Raw genomic sequence first — 24,350 nt, 5'->3', positions numbered from 1 at the left:
TGTGTATCTATAAAGTGAAACTGAAAGTCACTTAGTCGTGTCCGACTCTTTGTGACTCCATGGACTATACAATCCATGGAATTCTCCAGGCTAGGATCCTGGAGTGGGTAGCCTTTCCCTTCTCCCGGGGATCTTCCCAACCCAGTGATTGAACCCAGGTCTCCCGCATTGCAGGCGGATTCTTTACCAGCTAAGCCACCAGGAAAGTGTGTGTGTGTATTTATATTTCACTGTTATATGTGGTTTCAGGCATCTACTGCAGGTCTTAGAATATAATCCCCTCGAGTAAGGGGGGACTGCTGTATCTATGTTGAAGGGTTGCAGTGAGGTTTACTCGATCATGTGAACTTAGGTCTGTGCCTAGCACACAATAAGTGAATACAGTTGTTACCACTAACATCATCATGGGGCACTTCCTCTTGCTTTTTGGGTTCTAGTCGCAACGACCTCCTTTCTTTTCTTCCTCCTCCTCCTCGTCTCCCTCTTCCTTCCTCTTCTCCTTCCTCCTCCTCTATTATGTATCAACCTTACCTTTTCCAGGGCTTTCATACTTAATTCTCTCCATTCAGAACGGTCCTTCCCTGCTACCTTGTTTTCATGGTTAGGGTCTCCTCCTTGAAAAAGCCTTCTCCGGTTACCCCGAGAACCTCCTGCCTCCCCTCCTTTCCATTCTTGTTTCACTTCATTGTGTGTCATTGTCACATTTATTGATTCCTGGAACGTTGCCTGAGTCCTCTTCTAGACTAAATCCCTGAGGGCAGGGGCTGGGCCTGTATGCTTGCTACCCACCACACTGCTGTGTACAGTAGGAACTCACTTGGTGTTTGTTGAATGAGTGGGTGAAAAGAGGCACTGAATCAGTATGAGTTTAAGGTTGGTGTCAGGCTTCCAGGAAGAGGAGACTACCCAGGTTTGAGTTTCAGAGAGAGAAGAGGGGATTGTGTATGCTGCTTCTAATTCTTATAGCTGGTTAGGTTTGTGTCACAGTCTTTTTTGGATCGATTATCTTCCTGATACCCTATGTCCAACAAGGATATGGGCTTCTTGAAGAAAGAGATGGGTTTCTCACAACCCCAAGCACATTGTCAGGCAACTAGTAGGGGCTTAACAGAAGTTTATTGGATCAATAAGTGGATGGATGAATGAGTGGATGTCAAGAAAGATGGAGGGGCAGTAGTACTCAGACTAGGCAATGATGGGAAACCATGTTTATTTTTTTCTTTTAATAAAGGATAACATGTTCCCAGTCAATCTGTAAAAGGTCATGAATGTATAAAAATGTATTAATTACAATCATTAGCATTATGTTACAGAGAAATAGTTGTTATAACCTTTTCCCTTAAGATGGCACTTGGACGGACACAGTTGGTTTGTTTCACAAAAAAGGGCAAGAATAGGTGACCAGTTGGCCTGGTCGGCCCAGGACTGAGGAATTCCCCAGGCTGTGGGGCTTTCAGTGCTAAAACTGGGAATAGCCCAGGCAAACTGGGAAGTTTGGTCATGCAAGAAACAGAGCAGTATGAGAATGTCAGGTGTGCTTTGGCATTTAGGTACAGGTGATATTTTCTCAACTTTTCTCCATGATTTTGCTTCCTCTTAGCTCTCAAATAAAAGTCCCTGTGTTATTATCAAGGATGTTACAGCTTTCAAAGGGTTTGAACAACCCCATGTAATTTTCACTTGATCCTTATGCCAAGTCTGGGAGGTATGGCAGGGGAGGCATGCTACGTCAATGCTCCTGGCTCCTAGAGAATATGGGGCAGAGAAAAGGCTCACGTCTCCATCTCCTGAGGCCAGTGCTCTTCCCACTACTCTGTTCTTTTCTGAGATGTCCCACCTGTCTCATCTGGCTTTCAGGAGTGGACAGGAATCATAAAGGAAAAGGAAGGACCCTGAGATCCAAGTTTTGGCTCAGTCCCCTCATTTGGGACAATTTATATTATTACTGCTTTGCCTGATACATTCACCTGCTCCTCCTCGAGCCATCCTCATGAAGGATTCCCCTGAAGTCCCACCAGCTGGCCAGTGCTGGCACCATTATGTGGCAAAGTCAGTGAGAGAGATCCAGTGTATTGACTCAGGATGATGTCCCAAATGGCCCTTCCAGTTAAGGTTTGCCAGCAGGATGGTCAGGAGACCAGCTTACTCTGCCATCTGTCAGCTTGATTGTTGAGCTCTTTTTGGCTGCTTTTGCTAAGAAGTTATTCAAGTGATGTCAGTTCGTGGGGTGGCTGTGACTTGCCACAATTGTTTCCACCCTTGTATCAATACTTTTTGCTCAGTATCTAGGTACCACCTTAAGGCGGGTACTCACCTTAAAAGGCTGGTGACAGGCTATCCTTGCCCATTGTAGAGCTCGCTTCTCTTGACAATGTATTAGAATCCTATCATCCATTCTTTTATTCCAACACTTTTCCATACAAGTCGTCTATGTAATTCTTCTTTTTCCTGTGAAGTGAGACTTGCTCTGGCTCTCCCTTATTCAGCTGAAGCCTGTGATGTTCTGGATGAATGGGGTTTAACATTGGTTCTACTATTTCAGATGCTGTTGTTTGGGCTCAGAGTTGCTCTATCGTTTGGGTTGTCTATTCTGGGTGCAGCTGTGCAAAGGTTTGATCTTGGAGTTTGCCTTTTCTGAGAGCAGAAAGAGGATGGGTACAGGTTTCCCCTGCAGTCTGAAATTAGAGCATTACTATGAAAAATTTCATGAGCTGAAATGGTATAAACAGATGTACAAAATAAATTGAGATAAGGCACAGATGCTCAGACAGAGTTCAAAGCTATGGCGGTTTGATTTTGAGATGCTGTGCACTTCCCAGGGAAGGAGGTTGGCAGCGCCACTGAATGCTCGGTTAGAGGCAGCCTGCACCTCTAACCACTGGCTGCAAAACGAATGCTGAATGCTCTTTTCACCTTTTGTTTTGGTGAAAGGAAAAATTCTCTTTGGATCTTTTGGTTAGCAACAATAGGTACTAATATAGGTTTTTCCTTAAAGGGAAATGGTGTAAGGCATTCTTTGGAGAACTTGGGGATACTTATACTGTTATTTAAAAATAAATAAATAAATATCTTAAAGAAGAGTGCTGCCTGTGTCCTCCTGGTAGATTCCCCAGACTGTGGGACACGTGGCTTATTAGCTAAAGCATGGGGTTACTGGTGCTTCTGTTCACTTTCACATGCTTGTTTTCTTTCTGCTCTTACACTAGCTGTGGCCTTACCACCTTTGGAAGTGTCTGTGGCTCTGAGTTCAAATCTGGTTTTAATCTTTAGATGTCCTTTTCTCTGGCTTAGAGCAGACCCACCTCTGAGAATGGAAGAGATGTTAACCCTGACATGACCATTCCTGCAATCCTCTTGAGATGAGGCACTTATATGTATGAGACTCTTCCGAAACTTGAACTCTTGGCACTAAGGGATGAGGTGATGGTTTGACAAGTCCAGAAACTTCCAGATCTTGAGATATCGGCTAGGTCAAGACACTTCTTGGCATCTTAGAATCTGATGCAACCCAGTTGCATTGGGTTGTAGGCTGTCATTATCCAGAGGGTCAGAGAATCTCTCTGGGCTAAAGAATGAAAAAACTCAATGCAATAGAAATATAACCTCCTTATAAAAAACCATTTACAAGATGTGCCGCCTGGCAGCAGGAGAACACTAGAGGTTGACTGAGTTCCAGTTCTTTTTTGTTAAACCCCTTGGGGCCAGCACGTCCTCTAAGGGTGGGGAGAAGAGAGTAAGACTGGCACATTCTTTCCTCTTTGAAGAGGAAGAGTCATGGTTAATTAAGCCACTGATCAGGTGGCCTCCTCTGAGTGTGTACAGATGTCTGTAGGTCCCTCATATGGTCAGTGAGCTCTGGGATCGGCGGTGGCTGCCCCGCCTGAAGGGCCTGTTCGAGTTAGTCTGTCCGCTTGAGTAGGCTCCAGATGTCATCATCCTACTAGGCTCCAAGAGCAGGTGCTCCCCAGATGAGAATTTAGCCCAGGAGTCCCCTAAGTATGGGTCATCCCTTGTGTGCTCTCTGCTGCATCTCTCTCCAGGCAGTGCCCAAGCCTCCTTGTACCCCCGCTCTGCAGGGCTCAAGTTCTTTGGGGTGCTGCTTCTGAAGCTCTGATCTGAGGCAGGTGACCCCAGACGGTTGGTGGGCTGGGCCTCTCCAGGGATGGTGGCAGGCCTCTGGCGGCTTCTCCAGCTCTGGATTTCCAGCTCTCTTTTGTCCACAGGGAGTTTGTCAATTTTCTGAGCTCTTAGGATTGGAGACTTCCCATATGTCCCTTGTAGAGTCAGGAAAAAGTACCTGGTGGGAAATAACAGAATAAAGATATTTTGTGATTTCTGACTTCTCAGATTTCAGCATTGAAAGGACTCCTAGAACCCAAGTCCCCACCCAGCAGAGGATCCCCTTTGCTGCTCTGTTAACTGATGGATCAAATCTATGTCCAGGCACTTCTGGTACTGGGGGAGTTCAGCAACAAAATGTAACAGCTAACACTTATTGTGTACTGTACACATAACTCACGTTGTTGCTGCTGCTGCTAAGTCGCTTCAGTCGTGTCCGACTCTGTGCGACCCCATAGACGGCAGCCCACCAGGCTCCCCCCGTCCCTGGGATTCTCCAGGCAAGAACGCTGGAGTGGGTTGCCATAACTCATGTTATTCTCCCCTAAATCCCAAACAGTTGGTACTTTTGTTTCCTACTATGTACAGACATGGAACCTGAGGCACTAAGAGACTGAATGATTTGTCCAGAGCCATACAGTAGTCCAGGTGTGGTCAGCCCCCAGTGCCCTGGATTCTGATGCTTTCCTCTCACCTACTGTGCATGTGGCCATTTTATTTCTGGGCTGTTCTAATTTAGACAAATTTACTTGCTTTGGAGTATCAACTCTTTGTGGAACTTAATAATTTTAAAGCAGTCTTCCCAATACATATTCTTTTCTTAAATCCATTAGCTATGCCAACTTCACAGCATCAATATATTATCACTATTTGCTAGATGAAAATACCATAGAGGTTGCAAATGCTGAGCTGGGTTTCCTAAGGTCTTCTGAGAAGTTGACAGATTTCCCTGATGGTTACTTATGTTTCCTCTCTCCTGCCAAGCTACCTGTAGTGGACTCTGGAATAGAAGTCTCTATATGTGGCTCAGATCATGAACTCCTTACTGCCAAATTCAGACTTAAACTGAAGAAAGTAGGGAAAACCACTAGACCATTCAGGTATGACCTAAATCAAATCCCTTACGATTACACAGTAGTAGTGACAAATAGATTCAAGGGATTAGATCTGATAGAGTGCCTGATGAAGTATGGATGGAGGTTTGTGACATTGTACAGGAGGCAGCGATCAAGACCATCCCCAAGAAAAACAAATGCAAAAAAGCAAAATGGATGTCTGAGGAGGCCTTACAAACAGCTGTGAAAAGAAGAGGAGTGAAAAGCAAAGGAAAAAAGGACAGATATACCCATGTGAATGCAGAGTTCCAAAGAATAGCAAGGAGAGATAAGAAAGTCTTCCTCAGTGATCAGTGTAGAGAAATAGAGGAAAATAATAGAATGGGAAAGACTAGAGATCTCTTCAAGAAAATTAGAGATACCAAGGGAACATTTCATGCAAAGATGGGCTCAATAAAGGACAGAAATGGTATGGACCTAACAAGCAGAAGAGATTAAGATGAGGTGGCAAGAATACACAGGAGAACTGTACAAAAAAGATCTTCATGACCCAGATAATCATGATGGTGTGATCACTCATCTAGAGCCAGACATCCTGGAATCTGAAGTCAAGTGGGCCTTATGAAGTATCACTATGAACAAAGCTAGTGGAGGTGATGGAATTCCAGTTGAGCTATTTCAAATCCTAAAAGATAATGCTGTGAAAGTGCTGCACTCAATATGCCAACAAATTTGGGAAACTTAGCAGTGGCCACCAGACTGGAAAAGGTTGGTTTTATTCCAATTCCAAAGAAAGGCAATGCCCAAGAATGCTCACATTACCACAGAATTGCACTCATCTCACATGCTAGTAAAGTGGTAATGCTCAAAATTCTCCAAGCCAGGCTTCAACAACACGGGACCATGAACTTCCAGGTGTTCAAGCTGGTTTTAGAAAAGGCAGAGGAACCAGAGATCAAATTGCCAACATTTGCTGGATCACAGCAAAGGAAACTATAAGTAAGGTGAAAAGACAGCCTTCAGAATGGGAGAAAATAATAGCAAATGAAGCAACTGATAAAGGATTAATCTCCAAAATATACAAGCAGCTCCTGCAGCTCAATTCCAGAAAAATAAATGGCCCATTCAAAAAATGGTCCAAAGAACTAAACAGACATTTCTCCAAAGAAGACATAAAGATGACTAACACACACATGAAAAAACGCTCAACATCCCTCATAATCAGAGAAATGCAAATCAAAACCACAATGAGATACCATTTCCCACCACTCAGAATGGCTGCTATCCAAAAGTCTACATGCGATAAATGCTGGAGAGGATGTGGAGAGAAGGGAACCCTCTTACACTGTTGGTGGGAATGCAAACTAGTACAGCCACTATGGAGAACAGTGTGGAGATTCCTCAAAAAACTGGAAATAGAACTGCCATATGTTCCAGCAATTGCACTCCTGGGCATACACACCGAGGAAACCAGAATTGAAAGAGACACATGTACTCCAATGTTCATTGCAGCACTGTTTATAATAGCCAGGACATGGAAGCAACCTAGAAGTCCATCTGCAGACAAATGGATAAGAAAGCTTTGGTACATATACACAATGGAGTATTACTCAGCCATTAAAAAGAATACATTTGAATCAGTTCTAATGAGGTGGATGAAACTGGAGCCTATTATACAGAGTGAGGTAAGCCAGAAAGAAAAACACCAATACAGTATACTAACGCATATATATGGAATTTAGAAAGATGGAAATGATAACCCTGTATACGAGACAGCAGAAGAGACACAGATGTATAAATCAGTCTTTGGGACTCTGTGGGAGAGGGTGAGGGTGAGATGATTTGGGAGAATGGCATTGAAACATGTATGTTGTCATATGAGAAACGAATCACCAGTTCAGGGTCGATGCATGTTACAGGATGCTTGGGGCTGGTGCGCGGGGATGACCCAGAGGGAGGATAAAGGGAGGAGGGAGGTGGGAGGGGGGTTCAGGAGGGGGAACTTATGTACACCCGGGGCGGATTCATGTCAATGTATGGCAAAACCAACCAATATAATATTGTAAAATAATTAGCCTTCAATAAAAAATAAATAAAGGGAGAAAAAAAAAAGCAAGAGAGTTCCAGAAAAACATCTACTTCTGCTTTATTGACTATGCCAAAGCCTTTGACTGTGTGGATCACAATAAACTGTGGAAAATTCTGAAAGAGATGGGAATCCCAGACCACCTGACCTGTCTCTTGAGAAACCTGTATGCAGGTCAGGAAACAACAGTTAGAACTGGACATGGAACCACAGACTGGTTCCAAATAGGAAAAGGAGTACAAGGCTGTATATTGTCACCCTGCTTATTTAACTTATATGCAGAGTACATCATGAGGAACGCTGGGCTGGATGAAGCACAAACTGGAATCAAGATTGCCAGGAGAAATGCCAATAACCTCAGATATGCAGATGACACTACCCTTATGGCAGAAAGTGAAGAGGAACTAAAAAGCCTCTTGATGAAAGTGAAAGAGGAGAGTGAAAAAGTTGGCATAAAGCTCAACATTCAGAAAACAAAGATCATGGCATCTGGTCCCATCACTACATGGCTGAGACTGAACTGAACTGAATGCAATTATAGTTCAATTAAAAAATAAAAAGTAATCCAACTGGTCCAGAGGACATCTAAGGTCTTTTTCAAAAATAATCCTTAATTTTTTTTTTTAACTTTCTAAGTCTAGTCAAGGCTATGGTTTTTCCCGTGGTCATGTATGGATGTGAGAGTTGGACTGTGAAGAAAGCTGACCGCCGAAGAATTGATGCTTTTGAACTGTGGTGCTGGAGAAGACTCTTGAGAGTCCCTTGTACCGCAAGGAGATCCAACCAGTCCATTCTAAAGGAGATCAATCCTGGGTGTTCACTGGAAGGACTGATGCTAAAGCTGAAACTCCAATACTTTGGCCACCTCATGCGACGAGTTGACTCACTGGAAAAGACCCTGATGCTGGGAGGGATTGAGGGTGGGAGGAGACAGGGACGACAGAAAATGAGACGGCTGGATGGCATCACCGACTCGATGGACATGTGTTTGAGTGAGCTCTGGAAGTTGGTGATGGACAGGGAGGCCTGGCGTGCTGTGATTCATGGGGTCGCAAAGAGTCGGACACGACTGAGCGACTGAACTGAACTGAAGAGCCTTATAAGCAGAGAAGCTCTTATCCTTCTATTATGTCTAAAAGATTCCAGATGACCTCAATGTGAACAGGGGTTTCTGAAGACCACAGTAGATCCTACAGAATCAGAAACTTCCCCCCACTCTTTCTCATCTCACTCAGGGAGGCAGTACAGGTGGCCATGCCTATGTTTTTCAGGAAGGACTCAACTTTTGCCTGGAAACTAGAATTTCCACAGTTTAAACATTTTTCCCAAGCTACAGATTTCCTTCTCTGTGCATTTAGTGAACAAATAACTGTCAAGTTCCAGACTGACAGGATTCTAGCTCTCAGACAGCCCGGGAACCAGAGTTAGAAGCCACGGGAACAGTGAGTATGTCACACACATGATCTGATGTTAGAGACCTTCCTCGAGGAGGAAACAATAAAGCTGAGGGCTGAGGGTGCACAGGAGGGAGCCAAGCAAAGAGGGTGAGAGCCAGATTCTGGGCACAATAGCTGCAGTGTGGAGACTGAGGACAGGAGTTGGGTAAGAGGACACAGGTGTTGGTAAGGCCAGAGCAGGCAAGGACCGCGAGGAATGTCTTGGGTTTTATACATTATTATAAAGGCCTTGGCAAGCCGTTGGAAAATTACAAACATGACATGATCACACTTTGATACAATGATAATGGATTAGAGTAAAGCCAATAGGAGACTATTGAAATATTTTGGAATGAAAGAATTATAACCTGTCTATGGTGGTGGCTGTAGAAATGGAAATAGCAGATGGATTCTATTTAACAAGATAAAACTATCAGGTCTTGGCAATGTATAAGAGAGGGCCATGTGGTGGTGGGTGGTTGTCAAGGATAATTCTCATGGGCCTGCCTTGATCCTCAGTGGCTAACAGTGGATGGAAGGAACTTGGAAAGAGAGCCGTGTTTCTGGGAGGGTGGTGGTGATAGAAGGTAGATCATGAATTAAGTTGTAGATGTCTGCCACTTTCCTCAGATATGGCATGTCCAGTGTTGGTGAGGCATGGGTAGCTAGAAGGATGTATCTGGGATTCTGGAGAAAGATCTGGGCTGGGAGTTTATGTTAGAGATTCATCTGTGAAAAATGACATTTAACTTCACAGTAATGGTTGCTATGTTTATAGAAAGAACTAAAGTTAGAAGACAAAAGAACCTAGGACAAAGGCTTGACGTACACAGTGTCATCTTTGAACCAGCAGAGGAAACAAGAGGTAGGAGAAAAACTGAGAGAGTGTTGTGTTACTGAAGCCAGATGAAGTGTACGAGGACTGCTGGCGCCTAGTGTAGCTAATTATACTGCATTGTGTTTTAAAGTTTGTGTGTTGGTTATTTTACAGATAAAACAAAAGTTTGCTCTCAGTTTAAGAGACTCATACAGTTCCTTTATACTGGTTGAATTAATTAGACTAAGATTAGTGAGGTCATGGTTAGTGGCTAATTATCACAGGCTTGGTGAGTGAAATCAATCTTATTATAAATACAGCTTACATCTTTAAGTGAACAAATACAGTTTTCTACAGCAAACATTCTGCCATGTAGATTTCTGTAACAAAAATTAATCATTCCAAGGTTATAAGTTAACAGTCCTTGGAGCTATTAAAATAATCCTTTCTCTGTCAAAGGAAATCTCTTTACCTTTTTTAGTAAACAGAATTAAGTAGGAATTAAGTTTATGATTTAGAATAAGCAGAGATTTAACTTGCATGCTATGGTAACTGGCAAGAAAATATTTGCTAACTTTCCCTAGCTTGTCCCTCATCTGTTTAACAAGATATAATGGTGAGTGTTCGTCTTTTCCAAGAATGTCCATGCTTTTCAACGATCCTTATCAAGCTGGTAGCGTCTGTCTCCAAGTGTGTCTTCTAACCAAGAATAAGACAAAGAACCAGAAGTCTCTGTAGATGATGAACTCTTCCTCTATCCCAAATAAGACACCAAACAGAGGAGGTCAGTTCTTGGTCAGAGGTGATCACAGCCATATTTAACCCCAAAAGTGTGGATGAACGTATTTAACACAGACACCTGATACTCTTTTCCAATGAGAGCAGGACCTTCAAAGTCTTTCCCAGGATCTGTCTCCCAGGGGTGGGAAATATGTCCTCTGAGGCCTGTGCTTACTTGCCTCCCAGGCTTCAGTCTCAGGGCCCTTGATTAGTGCTAATCACTCTTACTTGTATTATATGTCTGAATTGTCCATTGGATGGTAGACTTCTTGAGAGAAAGAGCCCTATTTTATTCATCTTTCTGTTTCCTTAGCATCTTTTTTTCTCATTTATCTCTGAGGGCAGCCTTTGTGATAAGAACTATGCTAACTGTGGGTTATATAATGATAACAAGGAGGATACTTCTTTCTAGGAGTTGATGACAAACAGATAAAACAGACAATATGTGGGATAAAGGTAGTGACAGATACAACCAGGTAACGGGAACACATGATCTGTTTCAACTTGAGGGTGGTAGGTGAAGTCACAAAAGGGTTCAGGAATTGGTCACACCTGGAATGATGTCAAAGATGAGGAGGTCTGGTAACAGGAAGGACGTTTTGAGTAGAAGGGTCAGCATGAACACAGGCAGGAAGATGAGCGGGCATGCAGACTTTAGGGAAGTCCAAGAAGCACGGTGATGTGAAGCCCAAAATCTGAGGCAGGGACTAGGGAGATAAGGCTGTGGAGACCAGGAGGGGCCAAGCAGGGAGACTGTGTATACTTAGAACCCAGCCATCTGTTGAGTTTACAGGAGTGTTTGTCATCTTGATACGTTCAGCCTCTAAACCCTGCGTCAGATGTCAAGGTTCTGAGGTGTCTTAGGAAGAAGCAAGGGAGCCCAAACTAGGTTAAGCATGCTGCCAGACTCATTAAAGGAACCAAAGTGTGCTAATGACTTTCTGCCTAATTTTGGATTAGAAAAGTTCTCCACAGTGTTGCGATGGCCTCTTGACTATGGCTCATAATGGTAAAGTAGCTGAATTTCAAAGATTCAGGGTGACAAGATCCCGAGGATGGAGAGGGGCTAGGTCTTGCCTTTGGGTACAGCATCACTAAGTTCACCAAATACTCTGACAATAGAGTGTGGGCTGGAGAATAGACACTGGCCTCTGAGCTGGGAGAACAGACACCCCCTGTGATTGGCGGTGAGCTGGGGGACACATTCTGGTTCCTCTTGGGACCTCAGCTGTCCCATGAGCAAGTGGGACTACAATCACAGCTCTCTCTAATTTCTTAGGTGATTTTGAAAAAGCAAAATGATGAACTAGATAGAAAAGCATGTGTCAGAAGTAAACTCCAAGGACATGTGAGGCATTGTTGTTGATTTTTTTTTTTTTTTGAAAAGGTGACTGTAGAGGCTATAGACTGGAAATGTTAGAAATGGTCGCTCTGCAGAAGTGATTATTTTTCTAATATAGGGTGTGTGTATGTGTATGCGTCTGTGTGTGTTTTAACAAATTTGAGTGGTATTTAAAACTTGGATAGTTCCTGCAAAGTTGGTGGGAAAACTCTAAAGCTCTGAAATGCTCATCTTGATTTTTCCTTGTGGCAGTGGTAGGCTGAAGCTTAGAAGTTCCTTCCCCAGTGCCTGTACTTCACCTGGCTTGCTGCTGTTGCTTACCTCTCCCTGAAGACATTTCAAAGTGAGACTCCTGAGCTGATGAATAAAGGACTGCAAGAGCTTTTCAAAATGATTCTTTATACACAACAAGATTTGTATGGCAGGAGGGGAGAAATTAGTACTCTTATTTTACAGGTGTCATAACAGAGGCCATGCCAGATTCGGTGACTTTGCTGCTCTGTGGCTGACCTGGGACCAGATTCCATGCTATTTGCCTCCAAGTTTATTGTTCTTTCTGTCCTAGCTCCCTCCAAGAGTCTCAAGCACCCCAGCTGGGGTCAAACTCCTGACTCTTAGGCTATGAGAATGGCTGATGGAGGAAAGTGGTAGTTCTAGGAAGGAAAGGGCACCCCCTGCTCAAACCTTGGGAGAAGAGCCACGGCCGGTGTGAGGAAGCAGACAAGGTAGAAAGTGGGGTCTGAGAGCTGGCCTTCCATCACCCAGTAGGGATTGGTGGGGCTGTTGCAGGTGACGCAGATGGCATTGTACACAAGGGACACCACGAAGTACATCAGGAAGCTGCCTGCGAGAACGAGCCCGTGGATGATGGTCTGTGGGAGGAAAGAAGGAAACACTGCTGAGGGGATAGTTTAGATTAGGGGGGAATGCACTCATGCTACTTTAACTTTGCTTTAAACTTTTCTTTTTTGGAAATGCAACATACATATAAACAGGTTTTAAAAGTGTGCCATTTAATGGCTTATTATAAAGTAAATACCTATGTTGCTACCACCCAGAATTTGAACACAGATATCCCAGACACCCCTAAATCACCTTGACTTTTGTGATAATTTTCATGCTATTCTTTAGTCTTAAAAAAGTTGTTATATTTTGTGTGACTTTTGTCTTTTTTCCTTAGTGTCACGCTTGTGTGATGAATCGGTCCTTTCCACATGTGGCTGTTGTTATTCATTTCTGAAGCAGCGTGGTCTTCTGCAGTCTGATCTCATTTGGTCCTGCCTTTTTTATGCTGCTTCCAATTCCTGTCCTCTTGGAAACTTACTGATGATTTCATACAATTTCATTTCCACCTCTACTAGTTTGAAAGTTACGTATTTCATTTCTGTTCTTTCAGTGATTACTCAATAAATGACAGTAAGCAATCTTAACTTACTGTAGTATAAAGTTTACATGTTTCCCTCCTCCTAAATCATGCAAGGGCTTTAGAATAAATTAACTCTGTTTACCTTCCTCCTGATTTATATCTTATTGCTACTGTATATTTAAATTCTATCATCTTTGTAAATCACACAAGTCATTATTACAGTTTAATGTGGTCAATAGTCTTTTAAGATTTACTTACATGGTTGACACTTTCTATGCCTTCATTATCTTGCATTTTGGGTTTTCCACCTGAACTGTATTTTCTTATACTTTTTAAAAAAAGTTTATATTGAAGTAATTGATTAACGATGTTGCATTAGTTTCAGGTGTATAGCAGAGTGACTCAGTTATATATATACAAGTATCTATTCTTTTTCAAGTTCTTTTCCCATTTAGGTTACTGCAGAATACTGAGCAGAGTTCCCTGTGCTATATAGTAGGTCCTTGTTGGTTATCTATTTTAAATATAATACTGTGTACATGTCAATCCAAAACTTCTAGTCTATCACCTACCCTTTCCCCCCTGGTAACCACAAATCTGTTCTTTTAAGCCTGTGTTTCTGTTTTGTAAATAAGTTCATTTATATCACTTTTAAAAGATTCTGCATGTAAGTAATATCACATGATATGTGTCTTTCTTTGTCTGACTTCCTTCACTTAGTGTGATAATCTCCAGGTCCATCCATGTTGTTGCAAATGGCGTTCAGTTCAGTTCAGTCGCTCAGTCGTGTCCGACTCTCCGCGACCCCATGAATCACAGCATGCCAGGCCTCCCTGTCCATCACCAACTCCCGGAGTACACTCAAACTCATGTCCACAGAGTCGGTGATGCCATCCAGCCATCTCATTCTCCGTCGTCCCCTTCTCCTCCCGCCCCCAACCTTTCTCAGCATCAGAGTCTTTTCCAGTGAGTCAACTCGTCGCATGAGGTGGCCAAAGTATTGCAGTTTCAGCTTTAGCATCAGTCCCTCCAATGAACATCCAGGATTGATCTCCTTTAGAATGGACTGGTTGGATCTCCTTGCAGTATAAGGGACTCTCAAGAGTCTTCTCCAACACCACAGTTCAAAAGCATCGATTCTTCGGCGATCAGCCTTCTTCACAGTCCAACTCTCACAACCATACATGACCACGGGAAAAACCGTTGCCTTGACTAGACGGACCTTGGTTGGCAAAGTAATGTCTCTGCTTTTTAATATACTATCAAGGTTGGTCATAACTTTCCTTCCAAGGAGCAAGCGTCTTTTAATTTCATGGCTGCAATCAGCATCTGCAGTGATTTTGGAGCCCAAAAAAACAAAGTCTGACACTGTTTCCACTGTTTTTCCATCTATTTCCCATGAAGTGATGGGACCAGATGCCATGATCTTTGTTTTCTGAATGTTGAGCTTCAAACCAACCTTTTCACTCTCCTCCTTCACTTTCATCAAGAGGCTTTTGAGTTCCTCTTCACTTTCTGCCATAAGGGTAGTGTCATCTGCATATCTGAGGTTATTGATATTTCTCCCAGCAATCTTGACTCCAGCTTCTGCTTCTTCCAGCCCAGCGTTCCTCATGATGTACTCTGCATAGAAGTTAAATAAGCAGGGTGACAATATACAACCTTGACGTACACCTTTTCCTATTTGGAACCAGTCTGTTGTTCCATGTCCAGTTCTAACTGTTGCTTCCTGACCTGCATACAGGTTTCTCAAGAGGCAGGTCAGGTGGTCTGGGATTCCCATCTCTTTCAGAATGTTCCAGAGTTTATTGTGATCCACACAGTCAAAGGCTTTGGCATAGTCAATGAAGCAGAAATAGATGTTTTTCTGAAACTCTCTTGCTTTCTCCATGATCCAGCGGATGTTGGCAATTTGATCTCTGGTGCCTCTGCCTTTTCTAAAACCTGCTTGAACATCTGGGAGTTCACGGTTTACATATTGCTGAAGCCTGGCTTGGAGAATTTTGAGCAAATGGCGTTATTTTACTCTTTTTAATGGTTGAGTAACATTCTATTGTATACATGTACCACATCTTCTTTATCCATTCCTCTATTCAGACATTCACTGGACATGTCTATTCAATCAAGACAATAGCCGTGTCTTGGCTATTGTAAACAGCACTGCAGTGAACATTGGGGTATCTTTCCTTGCACTTTCAGTTGATCTTTGAACAACAGGGGTTTGAACTGTGTGGGTCCACGTACATGTGGATTTTTCTCAAAAATACTGCAGTATTGCCTGATCCATGGTTGGTTGAATTCACAGATACAGAGGACTGATTATGGGATTTGAGCATCCACAGAATTTGGTATTTGCATTGGGTCCTGGAACCAGTCCCCAGTGGATACTGAGGATGGCTATACCTCCTTTAGAATTTTCCTTTAGTGGAAGTCTGCTGGTGATATATTTTCTGATTCATTATTTCATCCTCATTCTTAAAAGATATTTTTGATCTTTTTTGGAAGTTATTTTCTTTTAGTATATTTAATATAGCATTTCACTATTTTCTGGGCTTCCCAGGTGGCTCAGACAGTAAAGAACCTGCCTGCAATACAGGAGACCAAGGTTCAATCCCTGGGTTGGGAAGATCCCCTGGAGAAGGGAACAGCTCCCACTTCAGTATTCTTGAGGCTTCCCTGCTGGCTTAGATGACAAAGAATATGCCTGCAATGTGAGAGACTTGGGTTCGATCCCTGGATTGGGAAGGTCCCCTAAAGAAGGGAATGGCTACCCACTCCAGTTTTCTTACCTGGAGAATTCCATGAACAGAGGGGCCTGGTGGGTGAGCTACAGCCCATGGGGTCACAAAGAGTCGGACATGACTGAGGGACCAACTTTAACTATTTTCCGGCTTCTATTGTTACTACTGAGATGTTAGCAAAACTTGATCTGTTGTTCCTTAGAATGAAATCTTTATCTCAAAATCTGGCTGCTTTATGATCTTTATTTTTGTCTTTAGTGTTCTATAGTTTTCTTATAAGCATGGCGTTTAAAAAAAAATTATCTTGTTTGAGTTTTGCTAAACTTCTTGACATTGTGGCTTGATGTCTTTTGTTACTTTTGCAGAATTCTCAAGTCACTATCTTTTCAAATAATACCTCGGTCTCTCTTTCTCCTCCAAGACTCTAATCAAATGTACATTAGATCTTTTAAGATACCCACCTTATCTTCTGTATATCTCTTCCATAATTTTCATTATTATACTTTTGTTTTATATTCTGGATAATTTGACCAATTCACTAATTTTCTCCTCAGCTCTGCCTAATCTGCAGTTAAGCCAGGCATTGAAATTTAAATTACAGTTATCGAATTTTTTTTTTTTAATTTCTAAAAGTTTTACTTGGTCTTTAAAGAAAATCTTCTAGGTTTCTTTGTATGGCTTACCATACATTCTTACAGATATTTTAAAGCTTATTCATCTTTAAACATAGCAAGCAAACCTTTTCTATGAGTTATTTCTGATAATACCTAAAATATGTTACTGATGTATATGTGCTTGTGATCCTTATTGATGAGTCCTTGTTTCATTTGAACTTCATTATTTGTGTGTGTGTTTAAAATTTTTTCTTAACTCATTTGAGAGTTATTTAAATTTCGTAATACAGTCAGTTGTTACATAGTGCAAATATCTTAATGTTTGTTATTATAATTGATGTGGAGTTGATTTACAATATTGTGCTAGTTTCAGGTGTACAGCACAGTGATTTAGTTACATATATATCATCCATTTCCCAGGATGAGTCCTTTATATTGACTCTTCCTGATCTGTTCAGCAGTGGGGACAATCCCTACGGTCCCTGCTGGGGAGAGAAGTGCAGGTAGGTGTACCCTTACTCTGAAGGTAGAGCATTTGGGACCCTAATGTAATGTGATCTCTTATTAGACTGTCACTACAGGAGCCTGGGTTTTAATTTCTGAATAATATGTTCTTTGAAGTCAGCCAAAAAGTTCATTTTAGGCAGGGTTGCAAACACTCTCAAGAAAACATAGACGTTGGCATAGCTTGCTTCACTACAATCCCACTTTCCCAGAGGTTTTGGTCTTTAATTATCCTATCAGCCTTTTCATACTTTGAGAGTATGTATACATATATATATATATATATATATATACATACATACTCTTTGTATATGTTTGTATATGTTTATATATATATATTAAAATGTATATACACACACATTTATTTGTTTTCAGTGGAAGAGATGTTTTGAAATATCCTAACCCCTGTTCCTAGAGAAGAAACAGTTAGCTAACATTTTTCAGTTGCTTAGGTGAGGACTATGAAAGCTGACACAGCTATTAAAATTCATGTTAGATTTCGAGACTTCCCTAGCTGTCCAGTGGTTAAGACTCTCTGCTCCCAATGCAGGGGGCACAGGTTTGTGGAACTATGATCCTGCATGGCGCAGCCAAAAAAAATTCGTGTTTGATTTCTACCCATTGAAGAAAGACATTCTCCCTTTTTCAAGTGCTTGAAGCAGAGAGAAATACTTTCTTCATAATGATGGTAGTAGCTGACTTCTTTCCCTGGAGCAACGGAAATCACCAGTGACTACCAGGTCTAGAGATGCATTAGGTGAATCAATAGTGCTGAATGGTGAGTGAAAGGAACAAGTTCTCTGTTTTAAAGCATGCAGTGCTCTGAGAAAGAAGGCTGAATGACCAATCATCACTCACTTAATATACATTGTGGTCTGATTATTTACAGGGCATTTTTGAAAGGTTAAAAAAAATCTAATGGTTAAGAAGGTCATGGAGAGAAGAGTTCTTCTTGTGAAATATCTTGTGCTACTGTTTAAAAAGAATGTAATTATTGTGTAATATTTCAAGCATGCAGACAACAAATCTCGTGCATGCGATGTCCTGCTTTACCAGTTTTAACCTTATGCCATATATATGGGAGCAGAATCAATGACTCCAAAATGTGTCTCTGGCATCAGGATTGCCTTGAGCTGGTTTTTTTTAAGAAACAGCAGACAGAGGAGAAACTCTGAAAACTGAATAGATGTTTTCTTTTTATAAGAGACATTTATAAGGGAAATCTCCATTTGTAAGGGTGTCTCCCTCTCTGTACCAGGAAAAAGAAACATTCTAAATTTATAGAAAATCATTATCAACTTCCACATCTGGCCTCCCCAACCCCAAAACTTCTTTTGTCTTTAGTTATTGATGGTATTTAAGGTGGTGGCTAGGTTCATAGTTTTCTGGTCTCTCTCATGTGCATAGGAAATACTGATTAATGGGAGAAAAACAAACAAAAGCTTAATATGCCATTTGTTACAGGAGTGTCTAAGCTGAGACCTAGAAGGGTAGAGAGAAAATTAGTTTTTCTTCCTCTACACACATTTGCCTCAGATTTTATTAAAAGGAGCCTTACAGATACAATTCAAGCACCATGTATCCCTTGCAAATGCCTTTTCTTTCATCTTGAAAATGTGTTCATCATTTTTATGTGTATTTTATATGTACATGTTTATGTGTCCGTGTTAATGGATACTTTTAAAATTTTATCATGTAGAAATCCTTCTGAATTCTTTTTATTAGACAGTATGCTTTGGAGGTTTATTTTTGTTTCTAAATACTGTTCTATTCATTTTAACTTTTCTAGTGTATGACTATGCTACTATTTGTTTTCCTGTTGGTGAACATTTAGGCTGTTTCTGATTTTTTAATTTTGCTTTAAAGAATAATGATATAATATCTTATATATGTCTGTCTATGTATATACATGTGTAAAAGGATCATCCAGGTTGCATAGTTAGAAATGGAATTGTGTCACAGCATGTGAATACTTCTAGCTAACTCTTCTAACATATTCTTCTAGCTATTTTCAAATTGCTTCTCCAAAGTAGTTTACCAACAGAATATGAAAGTTCCTAGGTTAGGCTTTATTATCTTTAATGAAGCAGTATTAATTCATAGTACTATTATACTACATACTACACTATAGTATATACTATACTATATACTACAGTAGTAGTAACCCATACTATTGAGTTAATTTGCCAATATATTATTTAGAATTTTTACATTTACGTTCATCGAGAAAATTGCTTTATAGTTTTGTTTCCTAGGACTGTCCATGCTAATTCTGATATCAGAATTATTCTAGCCATGAAAATTAGATTGCTTATGTTTCTATTATTTTTTGAATCCATGAAAAAGTTGGTATGACATAGGAATTATCTGTCTCTTATAAACTTGGTCAAACTCACCTTTACAATCCTTTGGCTTTGTAACTTTAGGGATAAGATTGGTGATTGGTTTATTCAGTTTTGATGAATGATTTTGACTATAGTTTGGTAAATTTTATATTTAAAGGATTTAACTTGGTTTAACTTTTCAGAAAAATATTAAAAATATTGATTCCATTGACCATTGTATACATGAGATCTGTATCCATGAAAACAGAGGGCTCAACACCATTTTATATAAAGGACTTGAGGATCTGTGGATTTTGGTATTCACGTGAGTACTGGAACCCATCCCCGGCAGGTACTGAGACAACCATGTATCCATAATTGCAGTCTTTTTCATTTCTGGTGCTGTTTTCTTGGCCTTCTCTTTCTGTCTTCTTTTGGATTAGTTTCGTCAGAGGTGAGTTTTTTCCCATTTTTGGCCAAACTGTGCAGCATGTGGGAATCTTAGTTCTGTGACTAGGTATTGAACTCATGCCCTTGGCGTTAGGAGCATGGAGTCTTAACCACTGGACTCGCAAGAAAGTCCTAAGAGGTGAGTTTTCAGTAGGGTTTGAAGAACTCAGTTTTTGTCTTATTAACTTTTCTTTGGTTTTTCTCTCATCTTTTCTTCTTTTCTATTTTCTTTAGGTTTACATGGTATTTTTTAAAGTTTCTTAAGTTGAAATTTTAACTTAACCTCTTTTTAATCTTTTTGTTTTTAATAGTAAAAGCTTTAGCTGCATCCCACAAGTTTGCATATATATATTTATAGTCATTCAGCAGCAATAAGTATAGTTTCAATCATGATTTACTTTTGACCTCCTAAATGACATGTTTAGATGTGCATTTTGAAATTTCCACGCATGTTAGGCTGTACTTTCATTGTATTTATTAATCTAAATGCATTACTATCAGATAATAGGTTCTTTATGATACTGATTCTTTCAAATTCCTTTGTGATTTAGAATTTGGTCTTTAAATTTTTGGTATATGGTCAGGTGTGTTTGAAAGATGCATATTTAGTATTTGTTTAGAGCAGGATTTTATATATTAGGGCTAACTACATTAGGTCAAGTGTGGTAATTTATTCAAAGCTTGATCTGTGTCTGTTTTGATAGAGTTCTATAAAAACATCATTCTAGGATTGTAATTTTTCCCATTTCTCTTCACATTCATGGGATGAAAAAGTCCTTTCTGATACTTCTGGCCATCACTTTCTTTGTTCTTACCTTTTCCTCTTCCCTACAGCCTGGGGAATTGATAGTTTCCTATATTCCTCTAATTTCTTTCCTCTCCTTTATGTTTAATCTTAAGTTTTTAATAATTGTAAGTATTAAGATACTTTAAGATTTAGGAGGTGCTAAATAAATTAGACATTTATGGAACAACTTATGGTTGTGTATTTCTCATCCTATTCATACAATGAAGACTTCAGCGTAAGTTACCTACTGAATAGCCTTTCCTTATCATTATGTTGTTTCTTGCAGTTTTAGCTTTTATTTTCTTTCAGGTTCTTGCATATTTCTTTCTTCCTTTAGTGAGGGTCTATACGTGGTAGATCTTATCAGTTCAGTTCAGTTCAGTTCAGTCGCTCAGTCGTGTCCGACTCTCCGCGACCCCATGAATCACAGCACGCCAGGCCTCCCTGTCCATCACCAACTCCCGGAGTACACTCAAACTCATGTCCACAGAGTCGGTGATGCCATCCAGCCATCTCATTCTCCGTCGTCCCCTTCTCCTCCCGCCCCCAACCTTTCCCAGCATCAGAGTCTTTTCCAGTGAGTCAACTCGTCGCATGAGGTGGCCAAAGTATTGCAGTTTCAGCTTTAGCATCAGTCCCTCCAATGAACATCCAGGATTGATCTCCTTTAGAATGGACTGGTTGGATCTCCTTGCAGTATAAGGGACTCTCAAGAGTCTTCTCCAACACCACAGTTCAAAAGCATCGATTCTTCGGCGATCAGCCTTCTTCACAGTCCAACTCTCACAACCATACATGACCACGGGAAAAACCATTGCCTTGACTAGACGGACCTTGGTTGGCAAAGTAATGTCTCTGCTTTTTAATATACTATCAAGGTTGGTCATAACTTTCCTTCCAAGGAGCAAGCGTCTTTTAATTTCATGGCTGCAATCAGCATCTGCAGTGATTTTGGAGCCCAAAAAAACAAAGTCTGACACTGTTTCCACTGTTTTTCCATCTATTTCCCATGAAGTGATGGGACCAGATGCCATGATCTTTGTTTTCTGAATGCTGAGCTTCAAACCAACCTTTTCACTCTCCTCTTTCACTTTCATCAAGAGGCTTTTGAGTTCCTCTTCACTTTCTGCCATAAGGGTAGTGTCATCTGCATATCTGAGGTTATTGATATTTCTCCCAGCAATCTTGACTCCAGCTTGTGCTTCTTCCAGCCCAGCGTTCCTCATGATGTACTCTGCATATAAGTTAAATAAGCAAGGTGACAATATACAACCTTGACGTACACCTTTTCCTATTTGGAACCAGTCTGTTGTTCCATGTCCAGTTCTAACTGTTGCTTCCTGACCTGCATAGATCATATAGATCTTATAGAGTTTATCTAAAAATGTCATTCATTTTTTTTTTTTACCACAGGCTGCTAAGAAGGGACAGAAACATGTTATATACAGGTAAGAAGGGGGAGAAAGCAAACATACAGCTGTGTTATTTGCCTTTGATTCTTCTGTTTGATAAAAATAAATCATTTTCTCTTGACTGAATGAATATAGTAATGACCTAGGAGATTTTCGTGACCTTCTTAGAGAATTAAAATCAGTGTTTCTCCACTGGTTGGGTTTCTCCACTGGGTGTACGTCCCTTGAGAATCTTTTTATTTATCAGTCTTAAGTGAACTATCACTTAAGTGTAGTGATAGTGTACAAATAGTGTAACTGTTCGCTATTTGGCCTTAAGTCTTTGAAGATAATTGCTCCACTATTTTTTGGTTTCTATTGTTTAATTGCTGTTAATTTTCAGGTAATTTGTCCCTAGTCTCTGGCAGATTTTAAGACTGTTCCTTTTATACTGGACAGTTTTACTACCAGGCACCATATCCAGATTTATTTTGATTGCCATTCTCAATGATGACTTCTTTGGTACTTCTCTAACCATTCTTTCCTTGTTCTTCTATGACTTCTATTATGTGGCTGTTGGAGTCATGTATTCCAAATATCATTGCTCTTGATTACATTTTCATATTTATGTGGCATTCTGCATGAGTACACAATATTTTCCAATTTTGGTAGTTTACTCTTAGCCAGTGTCCATTCTAGAGTGGATTCCACAAATTGCATTTTTAGTTTCAGTGACACACTTTTTGCATTTTCAAGAGTTCTAAATATTTCCTTAGCTTGGTTCAGTTCCTAGTATGAAAATTATGACTGCCTTCTTCACAGTATCTGATAAAACTAAGTGGTTTCTCTGGTGGTTCTGAAAGAAATTTATTTAGCTTGACTAGGCCTTTTTGTTTTTATCACTTTGTTCTATCTGTCATGGCATGAATGGGAACTAAGGGGTTTTCCAGATGGGAACCCTGTGATCTGGAAGCCCCCTTGGGTGGCTGTTATCAGTCACTGCTTAGTCTAGCTTGTGGCAGTAGGGGGAAGGGAGGGAGTTCCATTGTAGAAGGTTGGGAATACCCTGAGCCTACTTAGGGAAGTTTCTAAACATTTAATACAAATGCTCTCAGAGAGAGTTGGTCTTTGCCAAGCTGAAATGGTTCTTTCCGTAAAGTGGTCTCCCTGCACCCATCAATCTTACCTCGTCACACTATTGGCACAGAGGTTAAAAGGTCAAGAGTCAGCCAGCTAGGGTTTAGGCTTGCTTCTGTTTTGCACTGCTTGGGGAAAGTTTAACCTCTTTATACTCATTTTTGTATCTGTAAAATGGGAATTAAAAAAAATACCTAACACATGCATATGTTGCAAAATGGTTTCCACAAATAAGCTTAGTAAACATCCATCACTTTGCAATACAGTTGACTCTTGAACAACACAGGCTTGAACAGCATAAGTTCACTTATACACAGATTTTTTTCCCACTGAATACATACTACAGCACTGCATGATACACTGTTGCTCGAATCTGCGGATATGGAACTTCAGATATGGAGGGACAGCTGTAAAGTTACACGTGGCTTTTCCCCAGTGTGGAGGGTTGGTGCTCCTCAACCCTGAATTGTTCAAGGATCAACTGTGTATGTCAGGTCATTATGTTATACAACTTATACAGTGCTCTGTGTGAATCAGTGTCAATCAGATCTCAATAAAACAAACAAAAAATCCTATCTAAAGGGTTTTGGGAAGTTAAGAAAGTACATTAAAATCATACAGGTGTGTACCTGGCATGTAATTTTAAGCTCTATGTTTTTTATAATTATCATTGACTAGTTGAATTTAATAAGAAAGCTAGCGTTACCATTTTGGACTACTAAAAAGTGATATTTGGACATACTCAAGATATGCTTACGTGGAGACAGTCTTCTAATCTTTTACCCCCAAATTAAATGGACAGCATACCTCCCTAACATTGCCTCAAGTATGGTCAGTCAAATGTTTTCCTTGTCTCTCAACATCTGTGAATTTTGAAATCGAAAGTACCTGTTTTGGCAATACATTGCCTCATTGTATTATATGTCTTAGTTTTTTCATCCTGACTAGATGGTGAGCAAGTTGAGGCCAGCAATTTTATCTTCTCAACTTCTTTATCGCTATCAAAGTGGACCATAGATGCGAGTTCAGCATGTGTGTATTCAGTGGATCAATGATACAGAGAAAATCAGCTCAAATCTGAATGCAGTCGGTGGAGAGGAGCACAATTTTTAGGCCCAGAGGGCTTGGGGGCACTTACCCAGGTCTTCATTTCCATTGCCTGGTGCAAGAGGATTGTGGCAAGGGAGATGGTGTTGATGGGTGTCCCAAAGGTAAAAACATCGATATCAGAGTCCTTGTAGGTCTGCAGAGTAGGAACAAACAGGCGCTGTCAGCTGTGCTCATGGACTGAAGGCCTTGGTTTGGACAAGTGATTGTAAAGCATCAGTGAAGGCAGGTGTCAAGGGAGGGGAAGGAATGGGGAGAAGCTGTCCAGCTACCGTCATGTGGAACTGACTGCAG

The 24,350-nt window shown here is 40.7% G+C and overlaps 1 protein-coding gene and 1 long non-coding RNA gene across 4 annotated transcripts in view; one reads left to right on the top strand and one right to left on the bottom strand.

The window, feature by feature from the left end:
• Window positions 1-2,873: 2,873 nt before the first annotated feature.
• The window catches only part of ATP10B (ATPase phospholipid transporting 10B (putative)), a 375,135-nt gene continuing 353,658 nt past the window's right edge, over window positions 2,874-24,350 (bottom strand). For both annotated transcript variants that reach the window (XM_055429292.2, XM_055429294.2), the window contains 3 exons: window positions 24,088-24,192; window positions 12,320-12,507; window positions 2,874-4,297 (listed from right to left, as the gene is read on the bottom strand). In XM_055429292.2, coding sequence (XP_055285267.2) covers window positions 3,838-4,297; window positions 12,320-12,507; window positions 24,088-24,192 — 753 coding nt within the window. In that variant the 3' untranslated portion in view covers window positions 2,874-3,837. The remainder of the gene's footprint in view (window positions 4,298-12,319; window positions 12,508-24,087; window positions 24,193-24,350) is intronic.
• LOC129558281 (uncharacterized) overlaps window positions 19,388-24,350 on the top strand; it is a 30,301-nt gene continuing 25,338 nt past the window's right edge. For both annotated transcript variants that reach the window (XR_016038020.1, XR_016038019.1), the window contains exons 1-2: window positions 19,388-19,509; window positions 21,835-21,869. This is a non-coding gene — a long non-coding RNA (uncharacterized LOC129558281). The remainder of the gene's footprint in view (window positions 19,510-21,834; window positions 21,870-24,350) is intronic.

Source organism: Moschus berezovskii, chromosome 8 (genome assembly GCF_049115385.1).
Source record: "Moschus berezovskii isolate FMDL1 chromosome 8, NW_MosBer_1.0, whole genome shotgun sequence".
Lineage (NCBI taxonomy): Eukaryota > Metazoa > Chordata > Mammalia > Artiodactyla > Moschidae > Moschus > Moschus berezovskii.
This window is presented reverse-complemented; position numbering and strand designations above follow the sequence as displayed.